The sequence below is a fragment of the Gorilla gorilla genome, chromosome 1 (assembly GCF_029281585.2).
Source record: "Gorilla gorilla gorilla isolate KB3781 chromosome 1, NHGRI_mGorGor1-v2.1_pri, whole genome shotgun sequence".
Classification (NCBI taxonomy): Eukaryota; Metazoa; Chordata; class Mammalia; order Primates; family Hominidae; genus Gorilla; species Gorilla gorilla.
In genome coordinates, this window is record NC_073224.2 from 222,818,978 (window position 1) to 222,845,467 (window position 26,490).

Here is a 26,490-nt window from a genome sequence, read left to right on the forward strand (position 1 = left end):
TGAGGCAGGGGGTTGCATAAGATGACGTCAGCGAGGTCCTCTCTTTCCCGTGACCAAATGAATGGCTGAGACGCACCCAAATCCCACAGGTCTTCCTCTTGCCCCTGACCTGCCCTGCCTGGCAGGCTCAGCAACTCACCCATGTCTCTTCTCCCCAGAGATCTCCCTGGATGTGGACGCAGACCGGGATGGTGTAGTGGAGAAGAACAACCCAAAGAAGGTACCTAGCTATCAGGGCAGGCACCACCCTGAACCCAGGGCTTCCGAGGGCACAGCCCCAGATCCCGCAGGCAATTCTCATTTCACAGCTCAGGAGACTGAGGCCCAAGACAGGCTCCCAGACACACAGCATACCAATGATGGAACCCACAGAGGAGCTCAGGCATCTCCTAGAGACGGCAACAGAGCAGGCTCCTGAGTCTCAGTTTCTCCATCCCATGATGGGGACGCCCAATTCACGGAACTGCTGGGAAGGATAAAGGTGCCCACTACAGAGGAAGCACCGTGAAGGCATTTGCTCTTATTATTTTGCCTGTTCTTTTAAGACTAGGGAGGTGGGGGAGACAGACCCTCAGGACAGAGGGTCGCATTCATCATTCTCAGTTCCAGGCGCGGTATTATCTCTGCTGGTGCATGCACAGCCCCTCTCCTCTTTCTATTTATTCTTTCATTCATTCACCATTCATTCATTTGTTCCCTCGTTCATTTACTTATTTTCTTTTATCTTGCATTCCCCACTCCCATTCTGCTCCCCCACAGAGGACCATTTTGCTGGGTTTAATGTGTCTCTTTCTGCTCTGGTGACTCTCAGGAGGCATGTGGTGTGGTTGGTGTGCATGTATTTTTAATTTGTGCAGACAGCATGGTGTTCTCCATCTCATTCTGTTTTGTACTTTTCCCTCAACCTAGTTTTTAGGTTCCATCAGTCTTGCTCTGTGTACATTCAGGCTGTCGCTTCTAACTGCTTTCCATTTTCTGCCCTTCTGTATTATCTCAATTTTTGCCATGGGCATATGTGACTTTTATAATAACACTCTGAAGCCTAGGGTAAAGTATACATAGAGGGGTACTTACGAAGTAAAATAAACACAGCCTGATGAGAAGCCTGGGTCCTAGCAGCCTGCTACCCTGACTCTCTGCAGGTCAGGAGAGGGTTCTCAGCCATGTGGGGAAGTCCCTTCTTCTAGGATCGTGAGCAAGGCTTGCCTGAGACCAGGGCCAGCCCTGCACACTCATTCTCTGAGTCTATGGCCAAGCCATATGAGAATGAACTCCACAGAGGCCTCTGAAACCCAGCAGCCCCAGGGAGACAGCTTCCAACCTCCCCCAAGGGGCTGTGCAGTCTTGGGAAAGTCACACGATCCCCATGAGCCTGAACTTGGCCAGAATTTTTAAATCTGGGCCGGTGAAGTTTTCACATTTTCTTCACTCATCCCATAAATATTTGCTGAGCATCTTTTATGTTCCAGGAGCAGGTCAGGCCCAGGGGACACAGAAAGAACAAGAGAAACACAGCCCTGGCCTTAAGGAGCCCATGGTCCACATTAAATATGGAGTGTTGTGGATAGCTGTGTCATCACAGTTGTCCTAAGTCCTCCCAAAAAGGATGTGTACAGGGCCAGGTGTGGACCCGGGGAAGCTGCTCTGTCCTAGAGAATCAGAAAGGCCTCCAGGAAGAAGAGACAGTCATGCTGTAACCGAGGAAGGGTAGAGTGGGCCAGGTGGAAAGGGGCAGGACAGGAGCAGAGGGACTGGCATAGGCAAAGGCCTGGGAGCTTGAGTCTTTTGGGAGCAGAAAGGCGCCGGGATGGGTGGGGCAGAGTGAGCGAGGGGCAAGGCGGAGGAGATGAGACAGAGAGGAAGGCAAGTTTCACCAGGCCTTCCAAGCCACAGCGAGGAATCAGGGCTTCATGCCAACTCAACCGGGAACCCCTGACCTGGCCTAAAGCAGGGAAGCAACACAGTCTGGCCCGAGTTTGTTCTAGCAGTGCTATGGCTGCAGTGTAGAAAGTGGAGCACCATGCAGGTCCCATTCGGAGCACCAGGAGCGTGTCTGGAAACAGCTGGGTGGCATCCATCCAGGCGTCTCCTCCTGAGCTCCCCTAGGGACCTCGGGACCCATGGTAGAATGTCTGTCTGCTCATTTCTCTGGCCAGCCTCCACCTCCCTGCCTCCACCCACACCAGACACCAGCCGCACCAGACAGGAGACCCATAAATGCCTCAGTCAGCCTTCCTGTTTCTGTGCCTCTATTGAACTTGCCTTTGATGCCCACATTCATCCTCTGTGGACATCAGTCTTGAGATTCACATTTGCCAGGTCACAGCTGCCCCAGGGGGTGGCAGCTACTCTTTACCCTTATCCTGGGGCTATCTCTCCGGTGTCCCATGGGGTCTATACAAGCATAGAGAAGAGGGCACTGACCTTTCTTCCTGCCACTGTAGGCATCCTGGACCTGGGGCCCCGAGGGCCAGGGGGCCATCCTGCTGGTGAACTGTGACCGAGAGACACCCTGGCTGCCCAAGGAGGACTGCCGTGATGAGAAGGTCTACAGCAAGGAAGGTGCCAGCAGGCCCTGCACTTGGGGAGCAGGATGGGAGGAGTGAAAAGATTCATGCCCAGTCCTGGGCTGGGCTGAGGGTGAGGCAGGTGTCGACTCAGGCCTCCTGGGGATGGTGGACACAAATTCCCGCTCTTGCTTAAAGCCAAAGGCAAAACCATAGGAAATAGACAAGGGCCGGGCGTGGTGGCTCACACCTGTAATCCCAATATTTTGGGAGGCCAAGGCGGGTGGATCATGAGGTGAGGAGTTCAAGACCAGCCTAACCAATATGGTGAAACCCCATCTCTACTAAAAATACAAAAATTGGCTGAGCGTGGTGGCATGCACCTGTAATCCCAACTACTCAGGAGGCTGAGGCAGGAGAATCGCTTGAACCCAGGAGGCAGAGATTGCAGTGAGCCAAGATCATGCCATTGCACTCCAGCCTGGGCAACAGAGCAAGACTCTGTCTCAAAAAAAGAAAAAGAAGAAGAATAAAAAGAAAATAGACCAGAAGGAAATTCCCAAAAGGTTAATCATCTCTAGTGTTGGAAATGACAACTGGTTTTTATTCTGTTTTATGCTTTGCTTTTTTCTTTTTTCTTTTTTTTTTTTTTTTTTTTTGAGACAAGGCCTTGTTCTGTTGCCTAGGCTGGAGTGCAGTGGCATGATCATAGCTCACTATAGCCTCAACCCCCTGGGTTCAAGCCATCCTCCTGCCTCAGCCTCCTGAGTAGCCAGGATTACAGGCACATGCCACCATGCGTGGCTAATTTTTTTTATTTTTGTAAAGATGGGGTCTTGCTATGTTGCTCAGGCTGGTGTTTGTCTCCTGGCCTTAAGTGATCCATCCACCTCAACCTCCCAAAGCACTGGGATTACAGGTGTGAACCACAGCACCCAGCCTCTTTATGCTTTTCTATAGTTTCCATAATACATATCCATGGGGATTTTTTCCTGATTATCAAAGTAAAAGGCATTGGGAAGCTGAGGCTCCAGCAGCAGATCTCTTCATTCTCACCTTCTGTCCCTCAGATCTCAAGGACATGTCCCAGATGATCCTGCGGACCAAAGGCCCCGACCGCCTCCCCGCCGGATACGAGATAGTTCTGTACATTTCCATGTCAGACTCAGACAAAGTGGGCGTGTTCTACGTGGAGAGTGAGTGACCCCAGCCCAGCCCAGCCCAGACCTTTCTAGCCACCTACCCTCCTCCCCTTAGCAGTTGTGGCCTTCACAGGTGCAGGTGCCTGGGGAAGACCTGGATTGGTCTCTGAGTGATTGCAACATGGCAATGCTGTTGTCCCGTGAAGTTGAAAGACTCCATGGGGACACATCGCTCCTCCTCTCAAAGGAGTCTGGAGTGACATGGGTCTATGTAGAACCCAGAGGCCCTTCCTCCCTACGAATCAGGGGAGGAAGGGCATTTGGGCACTTCTTTTCTGGAGTCATGTCACCTTCGGGATACCTGAGGCAGGGCAGGTACCACCTTCAGGTATTTTCTGCCATCTCTGACTTTCAAAGACCCCCTAAAGATGCAGTGGGCACCCTCGAAGAGTTGACCCCTTGCTCCTCTCGATGGCAACAGGTGTCCTGGGCCCCCACTGTGTAGGGCACGGGCTCCTGCCCTGGAGCTAGTCCTCGTAGCTGCCGGCTCTGCCTCACCCTGTCTGTGAATATGTGTTGAGCCCTTTGGTGCCAGGCCCTGTTCTCAGCTTTGAGATCTCTGCAGTAAACACAACAATCACACCCTGCCCTCAAGGAGCTGCCAGTCTAGCAAGAGAGACATAATCAGTACCACAATTGGAGGAAATGAAATAGAATAAATGAGGAGAATGGCAGGGCAGAGGCACCACTAGATGGGTGCCTCTGAAAAGGCCTCTCTGAGGAGGTGACATCTGAGCTGAGACTCAGATGAACAATAAGAAGGAACCAGCCACTCGTGAGCTGAGGGAAGAGTGTTCTAAGCAGAGGGAACAGCATCTGCAAAGCCTGGAGAAGGAGACCAGTTTGGAGTGTGGGAAGAGCAGATGGAAGCCCAGAGCAGGGTTGGGAGTCAAGGTCAGTGAGCCGGGCCAGGGGCCAGAGCATGCAGACTGGGTTTGGATTTTATTCTGAGTGCAATGGAATGCCATTAGAGGGTTTTATGCAAGGGACTGTCATAATAATGATGTATGTATTTTAAAAGCTCCCTCAGCAAAATAGTCGGCATTGCAATTTGCCATGGTACAAGGCGGGTCGTGGGGTGGCGGGAGGAGGCTTCTGCATGCCCAGCTGCCTAGGGGGGCCAGGATCTCTGGCCCAGCCCTGGACCCACCTCTAGACAGGCCCACTAGATCCAGGGCATTCACCATGAGGTGAGTAGGGACCCTGGACTCTCACATCAGGGAGATATTTAGCCAGGATGGCAGTGGCCAGCAGCCACCCAATACCAGTCGTCCTTCTGATCCACCCTGGGCTCCAAGCAGTGACCTCACACAGGTTGGAATGTGCCCAGAGTCAGGCTGGCTCCGCTGCCGCAGGGGGCCGGAGATGTTGATGTTGACACCATCCAGGCCAGGGTTGTCATGGAGGATGGGATCACCAGTGGGAGCAGGAGGGATGCAAGCAGGACCTCAACCTCGGCCTCTTGACCTTGGTGTCGTGACACGAGACCTGTTGCAAATAATGATGTCTGGACATTATCTAGAAGTTTCTTCTTTTTGCTAAAGGGAGTGGACTGGTCTGATTCCATAATCTCATCCCTCCCCGTCACTTGCCATCTGAGATAGGTCCTGAGCAGACAAGAAAAAAGAGGAACTACTACCACAAAGGCTTTGAGAATGTCCCTTGGAGCCTCTTATTTGGGCTGCCCATCCTGTGGGGAGCAGCCACGACTGAGACAGTGGGGACCCAGAAGAGACAGTTTCCCAATAATGCTGACACTGGGTCACTGGGTGAAAACTCTTACACACACACACACACACATGCACACAAGCAAAGGATGACAGATAATTGACCAGGAGCACAGTCTCTTTTTCTTCCAGGCAAACACTTTGGAGTTATGTCAAATTCCAGGCACCCCTGTGGATGAGCGAATGTCAGGTGTCCTGGTAGAGTCAGACCAGCTCTCCCCAAGGCCAGGGGGCTGGGTTGGAGACTGAAGGACCCCTATAGGGAGTGCTGGAGTCAGGGAGCTACAATTCTGGGTCCAGGCAAGTCTTCTCACCAGCCCCAGCCTTGGGGTGCTCATCTCTGACGTGGCATGAGAATAGTAAGAGTTCTGACTGTCCCGGGTGTCCCGGATGGTGGTGGGGATCTAACGAGGAAGGTGTGTCAGGCACTGAGTGCAGTAGCTGGCCTTTGGAAAGCTCTCCATAAATGGCAATTATGGCTTTTGTTGAAATTATGATGATGACTGTTAGTTACAATGATTGGAGTGGACAGAAGGTTTCAGTGCTCCTAGGAAGACCTGGTGATGGCCTTAGCCTCAAATTCTGCCCAAAACACCAAGCACTGGGGCCTTACCTCTATATACAAGGAAATGGTAATCCAGTTTGCCCAGGACTTTCCTTATTTTAGCACTGAGGGCTCCTCATGCCAGGAAACCCCTCAGTCCTAGGGAAACCAAATCAGCTGGTCACACTATCAAGGAGTCTCGCTGGGAAGTGGAATCATTCCAAAGTAGCTAGAAAGTTTAAGGCAAACCACGTGCCAGCCAATGCCTGGGGCAGAGAGGTCACGGTGGTCAGTGGGCCCAGCCCAAGGCACGAGGACCACTCAATAGAGCGGCATTGTTGGTTCCTGCAGAGAAAGCTGGCCACGCTCAGTGTGGGGTTTGCGCCGAGCCAGGGATGGAGGACGGGGTAAGGAGGCTCCTGGGGACAATTGCTGAATTGTTCCCACCAAGAAATCAGTCCGCCCGGAGCTGGCCCCAACTGTCAGAAAGCAGCCCAGAATAGAGGTGCATTGTGAATCACAGGCCACGGGCCACATCGGGAGGGAGAAAGCTGCCGGCAGACGGACTAGAACGTATCCCCCACCTGCCCCACCACCCCCGGCCAGATCCCTGTTCCTACCCCAGACCTTGGTGGAGCCCCCCAGGTGCTCTGAGCCCTGGGAAAGCTTTGGCTGTGTGGCTTCTGCCAGGACAAGTTGGCTTCTAAGCCTGACTGTCCCCTGAGCATCAGTTCAAGTGCAGCCTGGGGCCTGTGGGCATGGGAGGGCACGAGTGCCTGGAGGAAAATGTTTTCATGATGCCAATCTATCTGAATTTACTGAGTGACAGGGCCGCAGGGTGCACACTATTGTTTCTGGGTGAGTAGGACCTCACTTTCTATTCTTTGGGACTTTCAGTATCTGAATTTTTCCACCTCATTTCTTGGACTCCTCCCTCCCAAGGGAGGATGAGGTGGGACGTGGTTTCCCTGCCTTCTGTTCGGAAACTATTCAATGAAAACTCCTTCACATCCTCGTAATACAGGTCCAAGCAGTGTTACTGATGGTTACCCATGGTTACTGAGGTTACTGAAGTTACTGAGCCTGTGTCATTTGCATTGACCCTGTGGCGTGGGTATCATTATCTCCCACTTAACAGATGAGTAAACTGAGGCTCAGGGAGGTTAAGTGAATTCTCTGAGGCTTGGTTTTTTTTCTTTTTTTGGAGATGGAGTCTCACTCTGTCACCCAGGCTGGAGTGCAGTGGTGCAATCTTGGCTCACCACAATCTCTGCCTCCTGGGTTCAAGTGATATTCCTGCCTCAGCCTCCCGAGTAGCTAGGATTACAGGCACGCACCACCATGTCTGGCTAATTTTTGTATTTTTAGTAGAGACGGGGTTTCACTGTGTTGGCCAGTCTTGTCTCAAACTCCTGACCTCGTGATTCGCCCGCCTCAACATCCCAAAGTGCTGGGATTACAGGCGTGAGCTACTGTACCCGGCTCCCTGAGGTTTTATAGCTTGTAAAGCCAGAGAAGTATTTAAACCAAGGTCCCTCTGACATTGGAAGTCACAACCACTAAGGGAAGCACCCTTAGTGAGATTTATAACCAGGGTCTATTTCGGCACATTGTCCCACAGGAGGAGCCATCCCAAGCCCTGGCTTCGCGGTTCATCCACTTACTTCTCACGTTTTAATCAAGCACCTAGTTTGTGCCAGGCTATTCGGCTTATGTTTTCTAACCCTTGAGCATCTGGTCATTAACCATTATCATTGTCGTTGAAAGCACTAAGCTGAGGCTGATTCTGCCCTTCCAGCTCTACAGGGCATAAAGAAATTCCTTCTGGAACTGCATAGGGTCCTACCTCCATGCCTTTACCAATGCAAGTATCTCCTCTCCCCAACACACCCATTTCTGCCACCCTGCAAGGGCATCTCAAAGGCTGCCTTCCTCTGCTCAAATGCTTCCCGCCGTGCTTCTTCTGCCCTCCCCACCCTACCCCAAGTAACCAGGCTGGATCTCACCCATAGCCGCCGTTATGACGCTTCCCACATCTGCTCCATCTTATCATCAGCTGAGCACTGCTCTTAGAGAGGCTGCATTTGGACCACCTCTGTCTCCCCGAAGGTCCTTGCCTGATTCATGTGCTCTCAATCTGCCTGAAAATTCCCCCTTGGTCTCTCCCACAGGGAATGTTGTGGGAGTCATTGGTTCGTTCAGTAGACATTTGTTAAACATGACCATGTGCCGGGCAGGCCCTGGGCCCCACCGGGCCTGTCTCTACCCTCGCACAGGTCACCCACATTTAAAAAGGCTGTGATGAGGCCGGGTGTGGTGGCTCACACCTGTAATCCCAGCACTTTGGGGGTCTGAAGGCAGGCAAATCACTAAAGGCAAGGAGTTTGAGACCAGCCTGACCAAGATGGCGATGAAACCCTGTCTCTGCTAAAAATACAAAAATTAACCATATGTGGTGGTGGGCGCCTGTAATCCCAGCTACTTGGGAGGCTGAGGCAGGAGAATCTCTTGAACCCAGGAGGCAGAGGTTGCAGTGAGCCAAGATCACGCCACTGCACTCCAGCCTAGGTTACAGAGCAAGAATCTGTGTCAAATAAATAAATAAATAAATAAACAAACAAACAAACAAACATAAAAAGACTGCGATGGAGATGGCAGGTGGCTGTGGGAGCTCCAAACAGAGCCCCTGGCTTTGTCTCTGGGGAATCTGGGCTGGACTGTTGCAAGTGACACAAACCAAGGCCTGAAGGAAGAAGGGACACAATTGTTTCAGGCAGAGGGGAGAGCACAAGTCAAACTGGGAGCTTTCAGGAGGGCAGGAGCCCTGGAGGAACCTGTCTTTCCGCCCAGCCACAAAAATGAACAGCCCATGCACTGGCCTTTACACCAACACGGCTTCCATGATATGGAGGGAATTTTTGGTATAATGGGCATATTTATGGTTTGTTTATACAGACGGGATGAGAGCTCGGGATTCAGAATTCGACTTGAATCTGAGTCCCAGCTCAGCTATTTACTGGCTGTCTGACTTTGGACAAGCCACTCCTCCTTTCTGAGATTGGTTTCCTCATCTGTGAAATGGAAACAATTACATCCTCCCCTGACACCACTAACTGCTCAGCTGGCAATTTCCTATCAGCCATTCACGAGAGAGCTTGCTTATTTTATAGATGGGGAAGCCAAAAGCCAGAGAGGGTGACTGTCTGGCAAAGCGCCACACAGCCAGCACACAGCAGTGCTGAGACAATGACAATGACCTAGCCATGGCCATTCTGGTGGCATTTTCTGCTTGTGCTTTTCTCTCTGTCTAGAGGACAAGTTACTTCGCCCTTTTGTCCCCATCGGTGATCCCACCCCACCGACCTCTTTCTGATGCGGGTGGGAGTCTGACATTGGTCCTTTTCCCTCCAGACCCGTTCTTCGGCCAACGCTATATCCACATCCTGGGCCGGCGGAAGCTCTACCATGTGGTCAAGTACACGGGTGGCTCCGCGGAGCTGCTGTTCTTCGTGGAAGGCCTCTGTTTCCCCGACGAGGGCTTCTCAGGCCTGGTCTCCATCCATGTCAGCCTGCTGGAGTACATGGCCCAGGTGAGGGCTCCAGGCCTCCACCACAGGGGGCTAACCCCAGGGGCCAGGGTGGGTCTCCTACTAGTGGGCCATTCCTATGCTATGCTCCACCCTGCTCAAAGCGCCAAGGGGGTGGGTCCAGGCTAGGAGACCTCGATGCCCCCAGCAAAGCCTGCACGCGTCTGCCAGGATCCTCTGAGCCATGCTCCTGGGATCAGTCTCCTTGCTGCTCCTGCTCCCCACAGATTCCCTGTGGGCAATGTTTTCTGACACACTCCACGCCTGTGTCCTGGCCTGCCCTGCTCCCTGCCTAGGTCTAAGGCCCAGAGTCCTGCTGATTAGCGCAAGGCTCTAAGCAGCCACCCAGGTGGGGTTTGCTGACCACCTACTGTGCGCTCTGTACTTCCTGCCCCACTCTGACCCCTCCCCCAACTGTGGGTTATACCAACTCTGACTGCAGGCTGAACCCCAAATCCCAGTTTCAGGTTGTGCCCTACCCTGGGGCCAGGCATCTCAGCCAGCCTTGCTCTTGCTTTGGGGAGAAACTGGATGAGGAGAATAGGTCCTGTCCCTCTAGAGAAGCCCCCCTCACTGAGGGCGTGCTGTGCTCACAAGAATCTCTATCACAAAGACCTTTCATCCCCAGACCCTAGCCTCTCAGGCCCACCCTGTTTCGCTCAGAAAAAAAAGGAGGGACCTGGCTGCTCTCGCAAACACAAGAGCCCCTCATTTTTATCCCCGGGCCACTTTGGGAAAGGATACAATGGGTGCTATAGAAAGGTGAGGCTGGATCTAGCTGAGATGTATGAGAATGAGCCCTGGCAGCAGACTGCCCAGGTTCAACTCCTGGTTTAACCACCACAAGACACTAGGCAAATGAATTAAACTTCCTGTTAATTTCCTTAGTTAAGGGTAATTTGCCATAGTTTCTCCATCTGTAAGACAGAACGTCCAAAAGCTTCTGCTGCCAGGGGTGGTTGTGAGCATCCAAACTTGTAAGGTTCTACTTACAAAGCACCCTCAAGCTCCCTGGGAAGTGGAAAAGGCAAAGCTAGCAGGATAGGGGACGGGGATGGGGCTTCTTATGGCACCCATGCCCAGGGCAGCCTGACCCCCAGGATCTCTCAGGCACCCGCAGAGACTCAAAAGGCAGACCATGGCAAGCAAGGCAAGCCGTGCAACAGTCCCACCGCCCCCGTACCTCCCCACAAAGGATGGGGTCCATTTCCTGTATCTTTTGAAAGCCAGCCCCACAAAGGAACCCTGGAATCAGACCTCACTTTCCCTTGGGTTCCAGGCAAGCTGCTTGACCATTCCTTAAACAAAACAGTCTGGACATAGCAAAACTGACCCAAAACAATGCTAAAATGCCCACATACAGAAAAGGGCAAGGTGCCCAGGGCAAAAACAGAGGGAGGTGGGGGGCTGGCTCAGCTGTTTTGTGGGGCGATTTCAGGAAGAGAAGTTTGATGGGACAAGATAGGACAGTGGTTAAGAGTGTGACCTCAGCAGCTGACTGCCTGGGTGTAAAGCCTACCATGTGGTCAAGCACACGGGTGGCTCTACCACTTACCAACCATGTGACCTTGGGCGGTTAACAGCCCTGTGACTCGGTTTCCCCATCTGAAAAGTGAGGATCATAGCAGTATCTACCTCCTGCGGTGGTCGGAAGGCAAAAAAGAATTGGCACATGTGAAAGTACTTAGCACAGGCTTGGTGCACAGCAAGTCCTGAGGAAATGTATTCACTGTCATCGGTTTCACCTGCTTTGAAAGGCAGGCAAAGAAAGCACCTGACAAAACCTTTTGATACCCCACACCTTGTCTCCCACACCCAGGACATTCCCCTGACACCCATCTTCACGGACACCGTGATATTCCGGATTGCTCCGTGGATCATGACCCCCAACATCCTGCCTCCCGTGTCGGTGTTTGTGTGCTGGTAAGCGGTGACCCCAGCCTGGAGAGGCAGCGTGGCAGAGTGGCCAAGGGCCGAGTCAGATGGACATGAGTCTAGTTCCTGGCCCCGTCACTTACCACTGTGTTACCTTGAGCAACTCTCTTGGCCTCTCTGAAATGCCCACATCATAGAGTCGCTGTGAGGATTAAATGAGATGAAGCAGGCAAAGCATTTATCCAAGGCCCAGCACACAGGGTACGCTCTAAAAATAATAGCTGCCATTCTGTTCTCTCTCTTAACCCTCTACCAGGCAGTTAGCAACCTCCTATGCAGTGGAAATGCAGCTCATCTGATTCATTCATTAAACAAACTTTTATTGACCACCTATTATGAGCTAGGTCCACAACAGCAAGATGAGAACCAAGGGAAAAAGTGCCTGTGATTAGATGGCTAGCAACCCAAAAGGGACCCTTGGGGACCTCACATCCATCCCATCTTCATGCCAGGCAGAGCTCTTATTTGAAAATCTGTGGAGTCAGAGGTGTAAGGCATTGGGACAGGTGGGGGTGAGAGTTCCCCTCCTCATTTTATTTGTTCATGACCTTGACAAACGCCACATCAGTGGGTAGGTTTACTTGGCCTTTGATTCCAGCGGCCTTTAAAAAGGTGGCCGTGAGCACAGGTGTAGACTGATCTGCCCGGCACAGCCCAGAGATACCAGCTGCTGTCACCATCTCAGGGAGATGACTCTGGCCCCTCCTCACCCTTTCTCTGGCCTCTCCTTCTTCCCCCAACTTCTCAGCATGAAGGATAATTACCTGTTCCTGAAAGAGGTGAAGAACCTTGTGGAGAAAACCAACTGTGAGCTGAAAGTCTGCTTCCAGTACCTAAACCGAGGCGATCGCTGGATCCAGGTAAGGAGCCCAGGTCCAGGCTGGGAAGGACATGGCCCCCGGGTCAGGCAAAGAAGAGTTGGCTTCATGCAAACTGCCTGGCACCCAGCAGCTCTGCAGATGGGGATTCTTCTGTCAGCTCATATCTGCACATGTGCACAAAGACATAAACATACAAGTGCACTACAGTGCTGCTTCTTGTAGTAGCAAAAGATTGCAAAGCAACCTAAATGTCCATCTGTGGAGGACTGAGTAACGGCCTTCCCGGAAGTTCTGTGCAACCGCTAAAAAGGATGAAGCCAGTCTCTCAATATGGATACAGGATGTGCTTCAAGTTAAGTTGTTACTCAACGGAAAACATATTCAGGATGCTGCTTGCTATTTGTGTATTTTGTTTTGTTTGAGACGAGGTCTCGCTCTGTCACCCAGGCTGGAGTGCAGTGGCATGATCTCAGCTCACTGCAACCTCCGCCTTGCTAGCTTAAGCAATCCTCCCACCTCAGCCTCCCAAGTAGCTGGGACTACAGGCATGCACCACCACGCCTGGTTATTGTGTTTTTTAAAATGAGGTCTAGGCCACGCATGGTGGATACCTGTAATCCCAGCACTTTGGGAGGCTGAGGTGGGAGGATTGCCTGAGACTGGAATTCAAGACATGCTTGGGCAACATAGCAAGACCCTGACTCCACAAAAAAATTTAAAAATTAGCCTGGCATGGTAGTGCACACCTGTAGTTGTAGCTACTCAGAGGCTGAGGCAGGAGGACCGCTTGAGCCCAGGAGTTTGAGGCTGCAGTGGGCCATAATCATGGCACTGCACTCCAGCCTGGGCAACAGAGTGAGACCCTGTCTCAAAAAAAAAAAAAAAATGGGGCTGATATCAGTAAGAAACCTGCTTGTGATGTGCAGAGACTGCCTATGGACACCTGTGCTGCCATCATCAGTGTGAGGGGAGGAGGATGGGGGACCAGGGAATGGGGAACAAGATAGACGTTCTTTTTCCTTTGTGCTCTTGTGTTTCTCGAGTTTTCTGCCCATGTGCACAAATTGTCCCCTGGGTTCGTCTAACAGCTCTCCTTGGTGTCCCTGCAGGATGAAATTGAGTTTGGCTACATCGAAGCCCCCCATAAAGGCTTCCCCGTGGTGCTGGACTCCCCCCGAGATGGAAACCTAAAGGACTTCCCTGTGAAGGAGCTCCTGGTAAGATGCTGAGGGCCACTTGGGGGTGGAGGATGATCCTGGAGATTCTCATAAGACAGAGTGGTCAGGAGACCCTGGGCCGCCTTGACACATTCATCTGCTGCCCAGAGCCTCTGTTTCTCCTCTGCAAAATGAGTCCACTTGGGATAGCTGCCTCTGAGGTCCTTTCCTGCTCTGATAACTGATGTTTTTCCAAAACATAGAGAGTTTTCTAGTGGGAAATGGGAACTAAGGGAAATAGAGTTAAGACCTAGTTCCAGAGGCCCTGGCCCTTGCTGCTGCCCTTCCCCTCCAAATTGCAGCAAAATGAGTTAAGTTTCAAAGAGGAAAAAAACATAGTTATGCAATTGTCAAAAGTCATGGTTCCAGCTTCCAAGTTCATCAGCACCTTGAGGCTATGGTTTTTGGTGCATGTGTGTGTGTGTGTTTGTTTTTGTTTTCTGAGACAGAGTCTTGCTCTGTCGCCCAGGCTGAAATGCAGTGGCTCACTGCAACTTCCATCTCCCAGGTTCAAGTAATTCTCCTGCCTCAGCCTCCCAAGTAGCTGGGATTACAGGCATGCACCATCATGCCTGGCTAATTTTTGTATTTGTAGTAGAGATGGGGTTTCACCATGTTGGCCAGGCTGGTCTCGAACTCCTGACCTCAGATGATCCACTTACCTTGGCCTCCCAAAGTGCTGGGATTATAGGTGTGAGCCACTGTACTCAGCCATGTTTTTTGTTTCTTTGTTTCTTTGTTTTTAAGTCATCTGACTCCTCCCATTCTGGAAGCCATTCTCACTCCCCTTTTAGGCCCTCAACAACCTAGTGTGTGAGGGCAGAACCGAAATCAATCTTTCTTTTGTCTGCACTCTTCTGCCCTGAACAGGCTGGGGGAGGTTTGAACAGGGCATGAAACAAGAGACTGGAATAGATCAGGGGACTTATCCCAAGGTCACATGCAGGACAGCATTCCTATCAGACGCCAGGGCTGCCCAGAGCTGACCCTGTGCCAGGTTCACACCTGTTCTGCCCCACATTCCTTACCTAGTGCCCTGTTCACAAGGAGATGCTAGAGCCAATGGTGTCAGCACAGAGCTTTGGAATGTCAGGCGGACCCGGTCTTGAGTCCTAATTGCACCTCTTAGCAGCCATGTGACCTTGGGCAAGCAATTACCTTCCACGAGCCTCAGTTTCCTCATCTAAAATGGGGATAGAAATGATATCAGTCTCACAGAATGTTGTGAAGATTGAAGGCATTGTATAAGGCATCAGTGCCATGTCTGATATAATGACCATTATTAGCTGTTGTTATGGTTATCATTCCCCGGGCCCTGTCCTCAGTGAGCTTATTGTCCACTTTCCCTAACACTATGATGAGTAGAGTCAAACCAACCACCAGCAGCAGTTGCCACAGGCATGAGAAGCGAGGCCTTTCCAGGTCACCACCTGCCTTCAGTATTCCAGGCTGGCCTGGTTCCAAGGCCCCAGGCTGCGTTGTTCCTTGAGGCCCAGACCAGGCCCAGCTTTGTGCTGCATACCTGCCCACCTGTATGGTGCTGCAGAGCCCCAGCACCCCAGCCTTGGCAAGCTCCCATGTTGCCAGCTGGGGCCCCAAGATGAGAAAGCGCTAAGCTGCTGCCATCTACCCCATGGGCTCAGCTGTCCCTGGAGCCTCTCAGCTGAGCCAGGATAAGCCACATCCTCCGACTCCACTGGATTTTGTCAGGCAAGCTTCATCCCAACCCCACTGCAAGCTCCCAAACAAGATTCCTATATTTGTACCCCAAAAGCCATGAGAGGAATGTTAAAATTCAGGGGCCAATGGGGTTATGTCTTGTGTGCTAACTCCAATTTTTTGGAGCTCTGTGTGAAGAAGGGTTCTGAGGCTTCCTCTGGGCTCAGTGGCAAGTCTGGCAAGTTGAGACTGGGTTGAGATGTCATGTATATTCATAGCTGCCACTTTTGCATGTATTGGTCAGCTTCGCCAAGTAACAAACCAACCCCAAATCTCCATGACTGACAACAGCAAAGGCCTGTGTCTTGCTGGCATTCCATGTTGATTGCTGCTGGTGGTCTGCCACTCTGCTTCTTTATGCCTTCCTTACTCTAGTGCTCAAGGTGCCAGAGCAGCCCCAGTCTGGGAAATGCCATTCTCCTAGACAGGGAGAAGTCAAAGAATTGGCAGACACATGTGGGGGCTCCTGTGGCTTCTGCTGTTCACTGGCATGCATCCCTTCTGCTCACATTTCATTGGCCAAAGCAAGTCACGTGACCAAGTCTGACACTGGGCAGGGAAGTATATTCCTTTTGCAGAAAGATGCCAGAAGTCACATGGCAATGGGTCAGGATGCAAAATTCTCTTACTGCACAGAGGGTAGCAAATCTCTGGAAATAATAATACTAGCTGCTCCCCTTCCTCAGGTTACCTAATCTGGTAACTCTCTTATAGATGGGGAAATGGGCTGGGCGCAGTGGCTCACCCCTGTAATCCCAGCACTTTGGGAGGCCAAGGTGGGTGGATCACTTGAGGTCAGGAGTTCAAGACCAGCCTGGGCAACCCAGTGAAACCCCATCTCTACTAAAAATACAAAAATTAGCCAGGGGTGGTGCTTGCCTATAATCCTAGCCACTGGGGAGGCTGAGGCAGGAGAATCACTTGAACCAAGAGGCATAGGTTGCAATGAGCTGAGATCATGCCACCGCACTCCAGCCTGGGCGACAGAGCAAGACTCCATCTTAGAAAAAAAAAAACAGATGGGGAAACTGAAAGTGCATAGCATAAAATGCGGACTAATTCTGAAATCACCAATATGTATCTGTGCTTGGGAAATAGAGGCATACACAGGAATGCAGATGCCCACACACTCACATTCACACTCACACTCACACTCACTCTCACACTCACTCTCACTCGCACTCTCACACTACATCGAGATGCTCACACACTCAGCCTCCCCATGCCCAGGCCCCTGCTCTTTGTTAATCATAGGAAGACTGTGGACAACCCGCCTGGAAACTAGGTGCCCACAGACCCAGACTGAAGGTGATAAAAGAGGGTGGCTGGCTTGGGGGCTGAGGACCCTGGCTGCAGAAGACTAACGCAGGTGTGTGCCCTCTGCCTAGGGCCCAGATTTTGGCTACGTGACCCGGGAGCCCCTCTTTGAGTCTGTCACCAGCCTTGACTCGTTTGGAAACCTGGAGGTCAGTCCCCCGGTGACCGTGAACGGCAAGACATACCCGCTTGGCCGCATCCTCATCGGGAGCAGCTTTCCTCTGTAAGAGAAGCCAGGCTGGGGCTAGGGGCTCTGGGAGTGGGGAAGTCACTGTTTCTCTTTTGGGGTGGCCTGGGTTGCTCACACATGGAGCAAGTGGCTGGGGGAATTATTCCCTCCCACGACTTCCTGTTAAGAGACCGACACTCTTGGAAAGAAAATCAAGCTAGCCTTTATGTCTTTGTGTGATTTAGGATCTAATATATAACTAAATAAACAACTCTTTTCCCCAAGCGGAAAGGTGTATAATGAGATTATAAATCAGCTGGTTGGTGGGGCACGGTGGCTCTCACCTGTAATCCCAACACTTTGGGAGGCCAAGGTGGGCAGATCGCTTGAGTCCAGGGGTTTGAGACCAGCTTGGGCAACATGGCAAAACCCTTTCTCTACAAAAAATACAAAAATTAGCCAGGCATGGTGGCATGCATCTGTAGTCCCAGCTACTCAGGAAGCTGAGGTGAGAGGATCGCTTGAGCCTGGGAGGTGGAGGTTGCAGTGAGCTGAGATCACACCACTGCACTCCAGCCTAGCAACAGAGTGAGACCTCATCTCAGAAATAAATAAATAGATAAATAAATAGGCTGGGCACAGTGGCCCATGCCTATAGTCCCAGCACTTTGGGAGGCCGAGGCAAGCAGATTGCTTGAGACCAGGAGTTCGAGACCAGCCTGGACAACATGGCAAAACTTCGTCTTTACTAAAAATACAAGTATTAGCAGGCATGGTGGTAATCCCAGCTTCTTGGGAGGCTGAGGCATGAGAATTGCTTGAACCTGGGAGGCAGAGTTTGCAGTGAGCTGAGATCATGCCCTGCACTCCAGCCTGGGTGAGAGAGAGACTTTGGCAAAAAAAATTAGGCCTGGTGCGGTGGCTCACGCCTGTAATCCCAGTACTTTGGGAGGCTGAGGCGGGTGGATCACCTGAGGTCGGGAGTTTGAGACCTGCCTGACCAACATGGAGAAATCTCGTCTCTACTAAAAATACAAAATTAGCCGGGCGTGGTGGCACATGCCTGTAATCCCAGCTACTCAGGAGGCTGAGGCAGAAGAATCGCTTGAACTCAGGAGGCAGAGGTTGCAGTGAGCCGAGATCACGCCGTTGCACTCCAGCCTGGGCAACAAGAGTGAAACTGCGTCTCAAAAAACAAAATAAAATAAAATAAAATAAAATATTAAATAAATCAGCTGGGGAAGGGATGGAGGAGTCCAGAGAAGGAAAACTGACAGGTATGAGTGGGAGTGTACCAATGAATCCTCAGGGCTACCATACTTAAAAGAGGTATGAGCAGACGTGGTCCTGCCCCAGAAATGTGAGTCCCTGGCTCCCTGGCCTGTCCATGATTCTCCTCACTCCCTGCCCAGTTGACCCACCAGCCAGTGAAAAGACAGATTCTTCCTTGTCAGGGCAGTCACTGGGGAGAGAGTGAATACCTTAGGTTCTCACATCACAAAAGGGCTGCCAGGAGCCTGCACAGATGGGGCCAGCCAGGATTTGGGCGCCAGGTTCCTCCAAGCCACATGGGATGCTCAGCCTTCTGCGGGGAGGCCACTGGCACAGCCAGCGACTGTTTGCCCACTTTTGCCTCCTTCTCCCTCCACTCAGTGGCCACTCATTCACTCAGCAACCATTTCCTGAGCACCAGCCAAGTGCCAGGCCCTGTGTCAGGCACAGGGTCCCAAACAGGAAGCCCAGCCCCTGCCTTCAAGGAGATGGCAGAGGTCTCAGGCATGCAAATAGACCCTGATGAAATGGAGGGACTTACAACGATAGAAAGAATGACAGGGAGTCAGGTCAGCCCAGGGAGCGGCCCTGAACCCCTCGAGGAGCTCAGGGGGGGCCCCTTAAAGACAAATAATTATTGAGAAACTACTCTGTGCCAGGCACTATTCTAGGCTCTGGGGATACAGCAGTGACCAGAACAGATGAAGTCCCAGCTCTCAGGGAGTTTATAATTGGGTAAGGGCAGTACAGAAAATAAACATGGAATCAAGTAAATCAATTAGATAATTCTGAATGCTGCTACATGCAATGGAGAAGATCAAACAGGGTGACATGATAAAACATTCCTGGGGACAGGGGTGCCTTAGCTGTTGTTTTTTTGAAGATGTGACTAGAGTTGAGGCTTGGATGTTAAGAAGTAGGCAGCCATCAGGAGATTGTAAAGGAAGCGCATTCCATACAGAAGGAACAGCAAAGGGAAAAGCCCCAAGGGATAGCAAGTGTAGCAGGTGGCTGGAGCAGACAGAACCAGGGGGAAGGGAGGGAAGCGAGGGAGGAGGGCTGGCCAGGAGCCAGATCAGAAAGGAATTTGTTGGCCACCCTAAGGAGCTAGGGTTATCTTCGGAGGCTAATGGAGAGATTGAAGACCTTGGGGAGTCTAGAAATGAGGAAGGGCTGGCCAGGAGCGGTGGCTCACACCTGTAATCCCAGCACTTTGGGAAGCTGAGGTGGGCAGATCACGAAGTCAAGAGATCGAGACCATCCTGGCCAACATGGTAAAACCCCATCTCCACTAAAAATGCAAAAAAATTAGCTGGGCGGGGTGGTGGGCACCTGTAGTCCTAGCTACTTGGGAGGCTGAGGCAGGAGGATCGCTTGAACCAGGGAGGGAGATGTTGCAGTGAGCTGAGATCATGCCACTGCACTGGTGACAGAGTTAGACTCTGTCTCAAAATACAAAAAACAAACACACACACAAAAAAAAGAAATGAGGAAGGGCTTCCTGGAGGAGGTTTCTCTTGAACTGATTAAAGATTAAAGTAAGTCCAGGCACAGTGGCTCATACCTGTAATCCCAGCAGTTTGGGAGGCCAAGGAGGGCGGATCATGAGGTCAGGAGTTCAAGACCAGCTTGGCCAACATGGTGAAACCCTGTCTCTACTAAAAATACAAAAATTAGCCGGGCGTGGTGGCACACGCCTGTAGTCCCAGCTACTCAGGATGCTGAGGCAGGAGAATTGCTTGAACCCAGGAGGCAGAGGTTGCAGTGAACCAAGATCATGCCACTGCACTCCAGCCTGGGCAACATAGCAAGACTCCATCTCGGGGGAAAAAAAAAGATTAAAGTAAGTAGAAGTTAATGTAGCAAAGAGGCACATGGATGAGGGCAGATTTTGGAGCCCTCCTGTGCCCTAGCCCCGTCCGGCAGGCCAGGTGGGACTCCCACACACAAAAGGTGGCCTCTGCACACTCACTGGCACCCTCGAGGGCTGAAGCCTGGGCTCCCTGCCCTTCACACAGGCCACAGCTGCAACTAACACCTACTCTTTCCCCTGGGACTCAGACGCCTTACTGCCTGCACCAGGGTCTCTTAACCCAACCTAGTCTCCTTCCTGGGACTTTTCTGCTGATGCCACTCTGGGTCCGAGGTGGGTCCCAGAGACCAAACTCCTCTTGCAGGCCCTCTGGTGCAGTGGGTAATTTACTGAAACTCCTCTTCCTCCCTTCTCCAGGTCTGGTGGTCGGAGGATGACCAAGGTGGTGCATGACTTCCTGAAGGCCCAGCAGGTGCAGGCGCCCGTGGAGCTCTACTCAGACTGGCTGACTGTGGGCCACGTGGATGAGTTCATGTCCTTTGTCCCCATCCCCGGCACAAAGGTAAGCTAGCCCCCTGAGGCTGAAGTGAATGGGGTAGCGGCAAACCAATATATTACCAGCCCCTGCCAGCAGAGGGCAAGAGCTAGAGGAACTCGACAGCATAAAGGAAGGAGGAAGTAGGCTGAAGCTGGTTTGCATGTTGTTGTGGCAGGTAAAATTTTAACCCCATAAATCCAAAATGTTAGCATTGCAACACATAATCAACCTAAAAATTATTGAGAGATTTAAATTCTTTTCTCATACTAAATCTTCAAAATCTGGCAAAGATTTTACTCACGTGACTCACCTAAATTCAGACTAGCCACAGCTCAAGTGTTCAATAGCCACACAAGGCTAGTGGCTATTGTGTTGGTGGTAACGCTCTAGAGAGAAATAGGGTATGCACCTGTGGCACTGGAAAGAGGTTCTTTCATTTTCTTATGGGTACATCTTCATACCCTGGAAATTCTCTGCAAATTGTGTGGCTGCTTGGCAACTTGGAGATGTCCTGTCCAAGTCCACCTTTGACTCTGAGCCTTGATCTGGTGACATTGCTGAGGTAGAGGAAAGGTGAGAACTATTCCTCTGAAGCAGAGAACACCCTCCCCGTCAGCCTTTGCCACTCGGCATGGGAGGCCTGAGGCAATGAGCAGGCAAGGCGCTGGGTCCTCAGCGCAGGGCTTCCCTGTGCTCCTTGGGTGCCTTCCCACTGCTGACTCTGTCCCTCTGGACTGTCTCTTGCAGAAATTCCTGCTACTCATGGCCAGCACCTCGGCCTGCTACAAGCTCTTCCGAGAGAAGCAGAAGGACGGCCATGGAGAGGCCATCATGTTCAAAGGTGAGTGGCCACAGGGCCTTGGCAGGAAGTGGCGAGCTGGAGGCCCCAGAGAGACCCTCGGGAGGGTGGGGCAGATAAGCACTTTGTCCCTGAGCACCCAGCTCCACTTCCCTGGGTGTCTGGCCTGATGGGGGGTTTGTGAGGTCGCCATGCTGGGAAGCACCTCTGGCCTCCTGTGACCCTTGCTGTGGTTGGGTGGACTGTGAGCTGCCCACAGCTCCTTAGTGTCACCAGCAGTGCATAGCGCATCTTCAAGCCCTAACGTATACTTTAAATGGCACCAGACCCAGTGGAGGGTTAAATGGTTGAAAACTGACATGCAGCTGGGTCTGGTGGCTCATGCCTACAATTCCAACACCTTTGGAGGCTGAAGAAGGAGGATCACTTGAGTCCAGGAGTTCAAGACCAATCTGGGCAACACAGTGAGAGCACCATTTTTATAATACTTTTTTTTTTTTTGAGACAGAGTTTCGCTCTTATTGCCCAGGCTGGAGTGCAATGGTGAAATCTTGGCTCACTACAACCTCTGCCTCCCAGGTTCAAGCGATTCTCCTGCCTCAGCCTCCCAAGTAGCTGGGATTACAGGCAGGCACCACTATGCCCGGCTAATTTTTTTTTTTGTTTAGTAGAAACTGGGCTTCACCATGTTGGTCAGGCTGGTCTCGAACTCCTGTCCTCAGGGGATCCACCCGCCTCAGCCTCCCAAAGTGCTGGGATTACAGGCATGAGCCACCACACCCAGCCTCTCTATAATAAAAATTTTGAAAAAGAAAAGAAAACTGATATGCAATCTGCATTCAAGGAGCTTGTATTTCAGAAAGAGAGATAGAGAGAAAATAGATACAATACAATTTAGGGACAGGAAGAAAAGTGGACTTTAGTGGGCAAAAGGCATGGTCAGACACCATGGTTGTCAGTCCAGAAGTGAGACATTATCTTCTACTTTTAGACATTCACATAATTGGGACAGACATAGACGGGATGAGGTTTGCATTTGAATTAATCACGGAAAGAGGGAAAGATGATCAGGTGGAGACAACTAGCCAGGTTAGAGACACCATGCCAATTCCTCATACTTCTTTTTTTTCTTTTTCAACTTCTATTTTAGATTTAGGGGGTACATGTGCAGGTTTGTTACCTGGGTGTATTGTGTGATTTGGGGTATGAATGATCCCATCACGCAGGTACTGAGCATAGTAGACAACAGTTAGTCATTCAACTCTTTCCCTCCTCTCTCCCTCCCCACTCTAGTAGTCCCCAGTGTTTGCTATTGCCATCCTTATGTCCAACACGTTTTTTATTGTGATAAAATATACCTAATCTAACACATTTGTTATTTTAACCACTTGTAAGGACACAGTTCTGGGACATTAAATACATCTGCAATGCTGACTAACCATCAGCACTCTCTATATCCGTTATACTTTTTTTTTTTTTTTTTTGAGACACAGTCTCACTCTGTCGTCCAGGCTGGAGTGCAGTGGCGCCATCTTGGCTCACTGCAAGCTCCGCCTCCCAGGTTCAAGCCATTCTCCTGCCTCAGCCTCCCGAGTAGCTGGGATTACAGGCGCCCGCCACCACGCCCAGCTAATTTTTTGTATTTTTAGTAGAGGTGGGGTTTCACCATGTTAGCTGGGATGGTCTCAATCTCCTGACTTCATGAACCACCCGCCTCGGCCTCCCACAGTGCTGGGATTACAGGCATGAGCCACCATGCTCGGCCTATTTTTTTCTTAAATTACTTTTGTCACTTTGGTATCCGTAATATATCTCATGCCTGAAAGCCTGAGTTCCCGCAGCTGGTTGATACTTACATGACTGCCCCTCAGATCCAAAGACAGTGTTCCTGACTGTCACTGGTGTCTAGGACAGACAAGACCAATTTAACACCACCACCCTTTTTAAATTCCCCACCGATGGGAAGTTTGTTCTTGGATTGGCAAGCTTGAGTCCTGACATCCTGGAGGCTTCCTCTCTAATATTAAACATACCCTCAAAAACTACCCGTAGGATATAGGGACCATTATTTCTGTACAAATAGGGGCAAGCAGTGCCCCAGATTTCTCTTTGTATTTTAGAAAGAGAGATAGAGAGAAAATAGATAGAATACAGTTTGGGGACAGGAAGAAAACTGGACTTTGATGGACAGAAGGCATGGTCAGGCATCGTCGTTGTCAGTTCAGGAGTGAAACATTATCTCCTGGACTTAGACATTCATGTAATTGGGACAGACAGAGAGAGGATGCACGGATGTGCAGTCAGCAGAGAGTAGAAACACATAGGAGACCTAGGGAGGAAGGTGAACCAGGCACTGCCAAAGAGCCAAGATCTCCGCTGGACCAGAGCCCACAATGTTTGGGGAAAACACATCCCTTTAAAAGATGATAAAAACTACAGACTTGCCCTCCAGAAAAATGCTTATATCAATCTATCCCCTGAACTTGGATCAGTTTTAGAAAATCACAGATCCCTAAAGTTTTCTGTCTCTACCTGGACCCTCCCTTCTGAGTCCCTAAGCCTCAAAGATTACATCCAGCTTATAGCTGGGCATCTTTGCTGCTGTCCAGTTATAAACCTGGGAAGTGCAATGGACCAGCAGGCTCTTCCCAGATGAGGCCAAAATAAATAAATAAATAATAGGTTAAGAGCATAGGCTCTGGAATCAGACTGCCTGATCTGCACACCAACTCTGCTGCTTGCTAGATATAAGTCCTGAGACAAGTCACATAACTTCTCTGTGCCTCAGTTTCCTCATTTTTCAGGGTAGTGACTACCCCATAGAAATGTGGGGAGGATCCATGAGTTAATTCAATGTAAAGCGTTTAGAAGAGCGTCGGCCACATAGTAGGTGCTCATTGAGCATTAGGCATTACTAATCAAGCTGGAAGCCACATAAGCCATCGTGTGGTACAGGAGGCAGATGCAGGCCACTCCAGAGCAGCAGCCAAGATGAGGCAGCTCTGGAAAACAGGAAGGGTGTCCCCTTTGGCCATGCTGCTTCTGCCACATTCTTGCTGGTCAGCTGCTTATCTTTAGGAGTAGGCTCTAGGTGGGAGAACCAGAGGGCTACTTGTAGCACCCCTGATCCCACTGGCCAGAGCAAGAGCAAGGCAGCTGCCACCACCGTCCTGGCTCAGAAGTCATGGTCAACTCTGGAGAAAAGAGTGTGTGCTGCCCTCCCCAGACAGAGGGGGGCCTGATTTTGCCTGGGAGTGCCCTCCTGTGATCCAGCCTCTCCCCAGTCCCAGTCCAGCAGTTAGCCCGGGGCTGGAGGATCTTGGCAAAAGGGGAACACTCAGCCTGGGTATCTAAAGCTTAACCATCCCCTGTCCTTTGACCCCCACAGGCTTGGGTGGGATGAGCAGCAAGCGAATCACCATCAACAAGATTCTGTCCAACGAGAGCCTTGTGCAGGAGAACCTGTACTTCCAGGTGAGGGCAGGGCAGGGGTGCAGGGCCAGAGGGCCCCTGGGAGGGATGAGGCTCAGGCCCTTACATCCTTGGGGCTTCTGTAGAGAATGGCCAAGGACTCAGGAGCTCCTGACCCCAAGCACAGCAGCACAGGGAAGAGCCTCCACCAGCATCCAGCCAGCCTCCTTGCTTTGCTGCTGGGCTAAAGTCCCAGGGTTAAAGAAGTGCCAAATTGTGCCGCCCCCTCACTTGGGGAGGTAGGACCACGGGCAACTCACTAAGGCTGTCTTTGGGTCTCTCATCTCTAAAAAGGGGATAATGGGGGCCAGACACAGTGTCTCATGCCTGTAATCTCAGAACTTTGGGAAGCCAAGGCGGGAGGATTGCTTAAGGCCAGGGGTTTGAGACCAGCCTGGGCAACATAGTGAGACACTTGTCTCTGCAAAAAAAATAAATAAAAATTTTGGCCGGGTGTGGTGGCTCATGCCTGTAATCCCAACTCTTTGGGAGACTAAGGTGGGCAGATCACCTGAGGTCAGGAGTTCAAGGCCAACATGCCCAACATGTTGAAACCCCATCTCTACCAAAAATACAAAAATTAGCCTGGCGTGGTGGCGGGCGCCTATAATCCCAGCTACTTGGGAGGCTGAGGCAGAAGAATCACTTGAACCCAGGAAGTGGAGGTTGCAGTGAACCAAGATCGTGCCACTGTACTCCGGCATGGGCAACAGAGTGAGACTCAGTCTTAAAAAAAAAAATTAAAAGGGAATAATAATAGCATCTATATTACAGGGCTGGAGCTTAAATAGGCAATCTATGTAATGCGCTTAGAACAGTACTAAGCACATGTACACATTAGCTTTTGTTATTACCAAAATCATCAGTGTTATCCTCAGCTCATGGGGTGGCCCGAGGGGTCACTGAGGTGCTGTGTGGGAAGCACTTAGCACAGGGACCGGCTCTAGTGAGTGCTCAGGAAATGGCAGCTGCTGTTCTGACATCTGTGACCTTCCTCTGTCCTATTATGACTGCTGTTCCTGAACCCCGGTGGACAGGGCCAGGGAGAGGCTGCAGAGGCGCCCGCTGACTGCTAGAAGTCTCTCTGGAGTGCCGGGGCCCCTGGCCTGGTGCTGCAGACAGGGATGGGGTTGACAAGGTGGCCGGTGTGTGTCCCCCTCACCTGCATGCCGTCCCTCCTTTCTCCTACCCAGCGCTGCCTGGACTGGAACCGTGACATCCTCAAGAAGGAGCTGGGACTGACAGAGCAGGACATCATTGACCTGCCCGCTCTGTTCAAGATGGGCGAGGACCACCGTGCCAGAGCCTTCTTCCCAAACATGGTGAGGCCCTGCAGACCCCAACCCTCGCCCCATGCCGGTACAGGGCAGCCAGATCCAGAAGGACCCCTCAGCTGAAGCTGTCCAATGGGGAGGCCCAGGTCCCAATCCTGGCTGAGCCGCTGTGTGACCTCACCTCAGGCACTTGCCCTCTCTGGGCCTCCATTTCCTCCTAGGGGTGATATGCTCATCCTAGCTGCTTCAGTGGGATACTGGGAACCCTTTTCCTTAACAGATAGGAAAATGCTGTGCAAAAGATTAGAAGTCCTTTATGTACAGGAGGGATTTCTGTTATATAGAGGGGAGTCTTCTATAACATAAAAAGAGGTTAGAACAATACATATGCACACATGGACACATATATCCACACATGAGCACACATAAACACACGTGCATGCATGGACACATATATACACACACACGCACATAGAAACACACATGCACGCATGAACATATATACACACATGCACACAGAAATACACATGCACACATAAGTGCATACATACCCATACTTGTGTGCACATTCATACACA

The 26,490-nt window shown here is 51.2% G+C and overlaps 1 protein-coding gene across 2 annotated transcripts in view; it reads left to right on the plus strand.

Moving 5' to 3' along the window:
• Window positions 1-26,490, plus strand: part of PADI2 (peptidyl arginine deiminase 2) — a 52,704-nt gene that overhangs the window by 23,415 nt on the left and 2,799 nt on the right. Inside the window, exons 4-16 of one of the 2 annotated variants that reach the window (XM_055385943.2) lie at window positions 159-220; window positions 2,445-2,562; window positions 3,578-3,703; window positions 7,779-7,844; window positions 9,392-9,570; window positions 11,387-11,490; window positions 12,251-12,362; window positions 13,433-13,540; window positions 16,648-16,799; window positions 20,248-20,392; window positions 21,116-21,209; window positions 24,556-24,641; window positions 25,832-25,960. In XM_055385943.2, the coding sequence (XP_055241918.2) occupies window positions 159-220; window positions 2,445-2,562; window positions 3,578-3,703; window positions 7,779-7,844; window positions 9,392-9,570; window positions 11,387-11,490; window positions 12,251-12,362; window positions 13,433-13,540; window positions 16,648-16,799; window positions 20,248-20,392; window positions 21,116-21,209; window positions 24,556-24,641; window positions 25,832-25,960 (1,481 nt within the window). The remainder of the gene's footprint in view (window positions 1-158; window positions 221-2,444; window positions 2,563-3,577; window positions 3,704-7,778; window positions 7,845-9,391; window positions 9,571-11,386; window positions 11,491-12,250; window positions 12,363-13,432; window positions 13,541-16,647; window positions 16,800-20,247; window positions 20,393-21,115; window positions 21,210-24,555; window positions 24,642-25,831; window positions 25,961-26,490) is intronic. The other variant, XM_004024764.5, reaches the window with a different exon arrangement.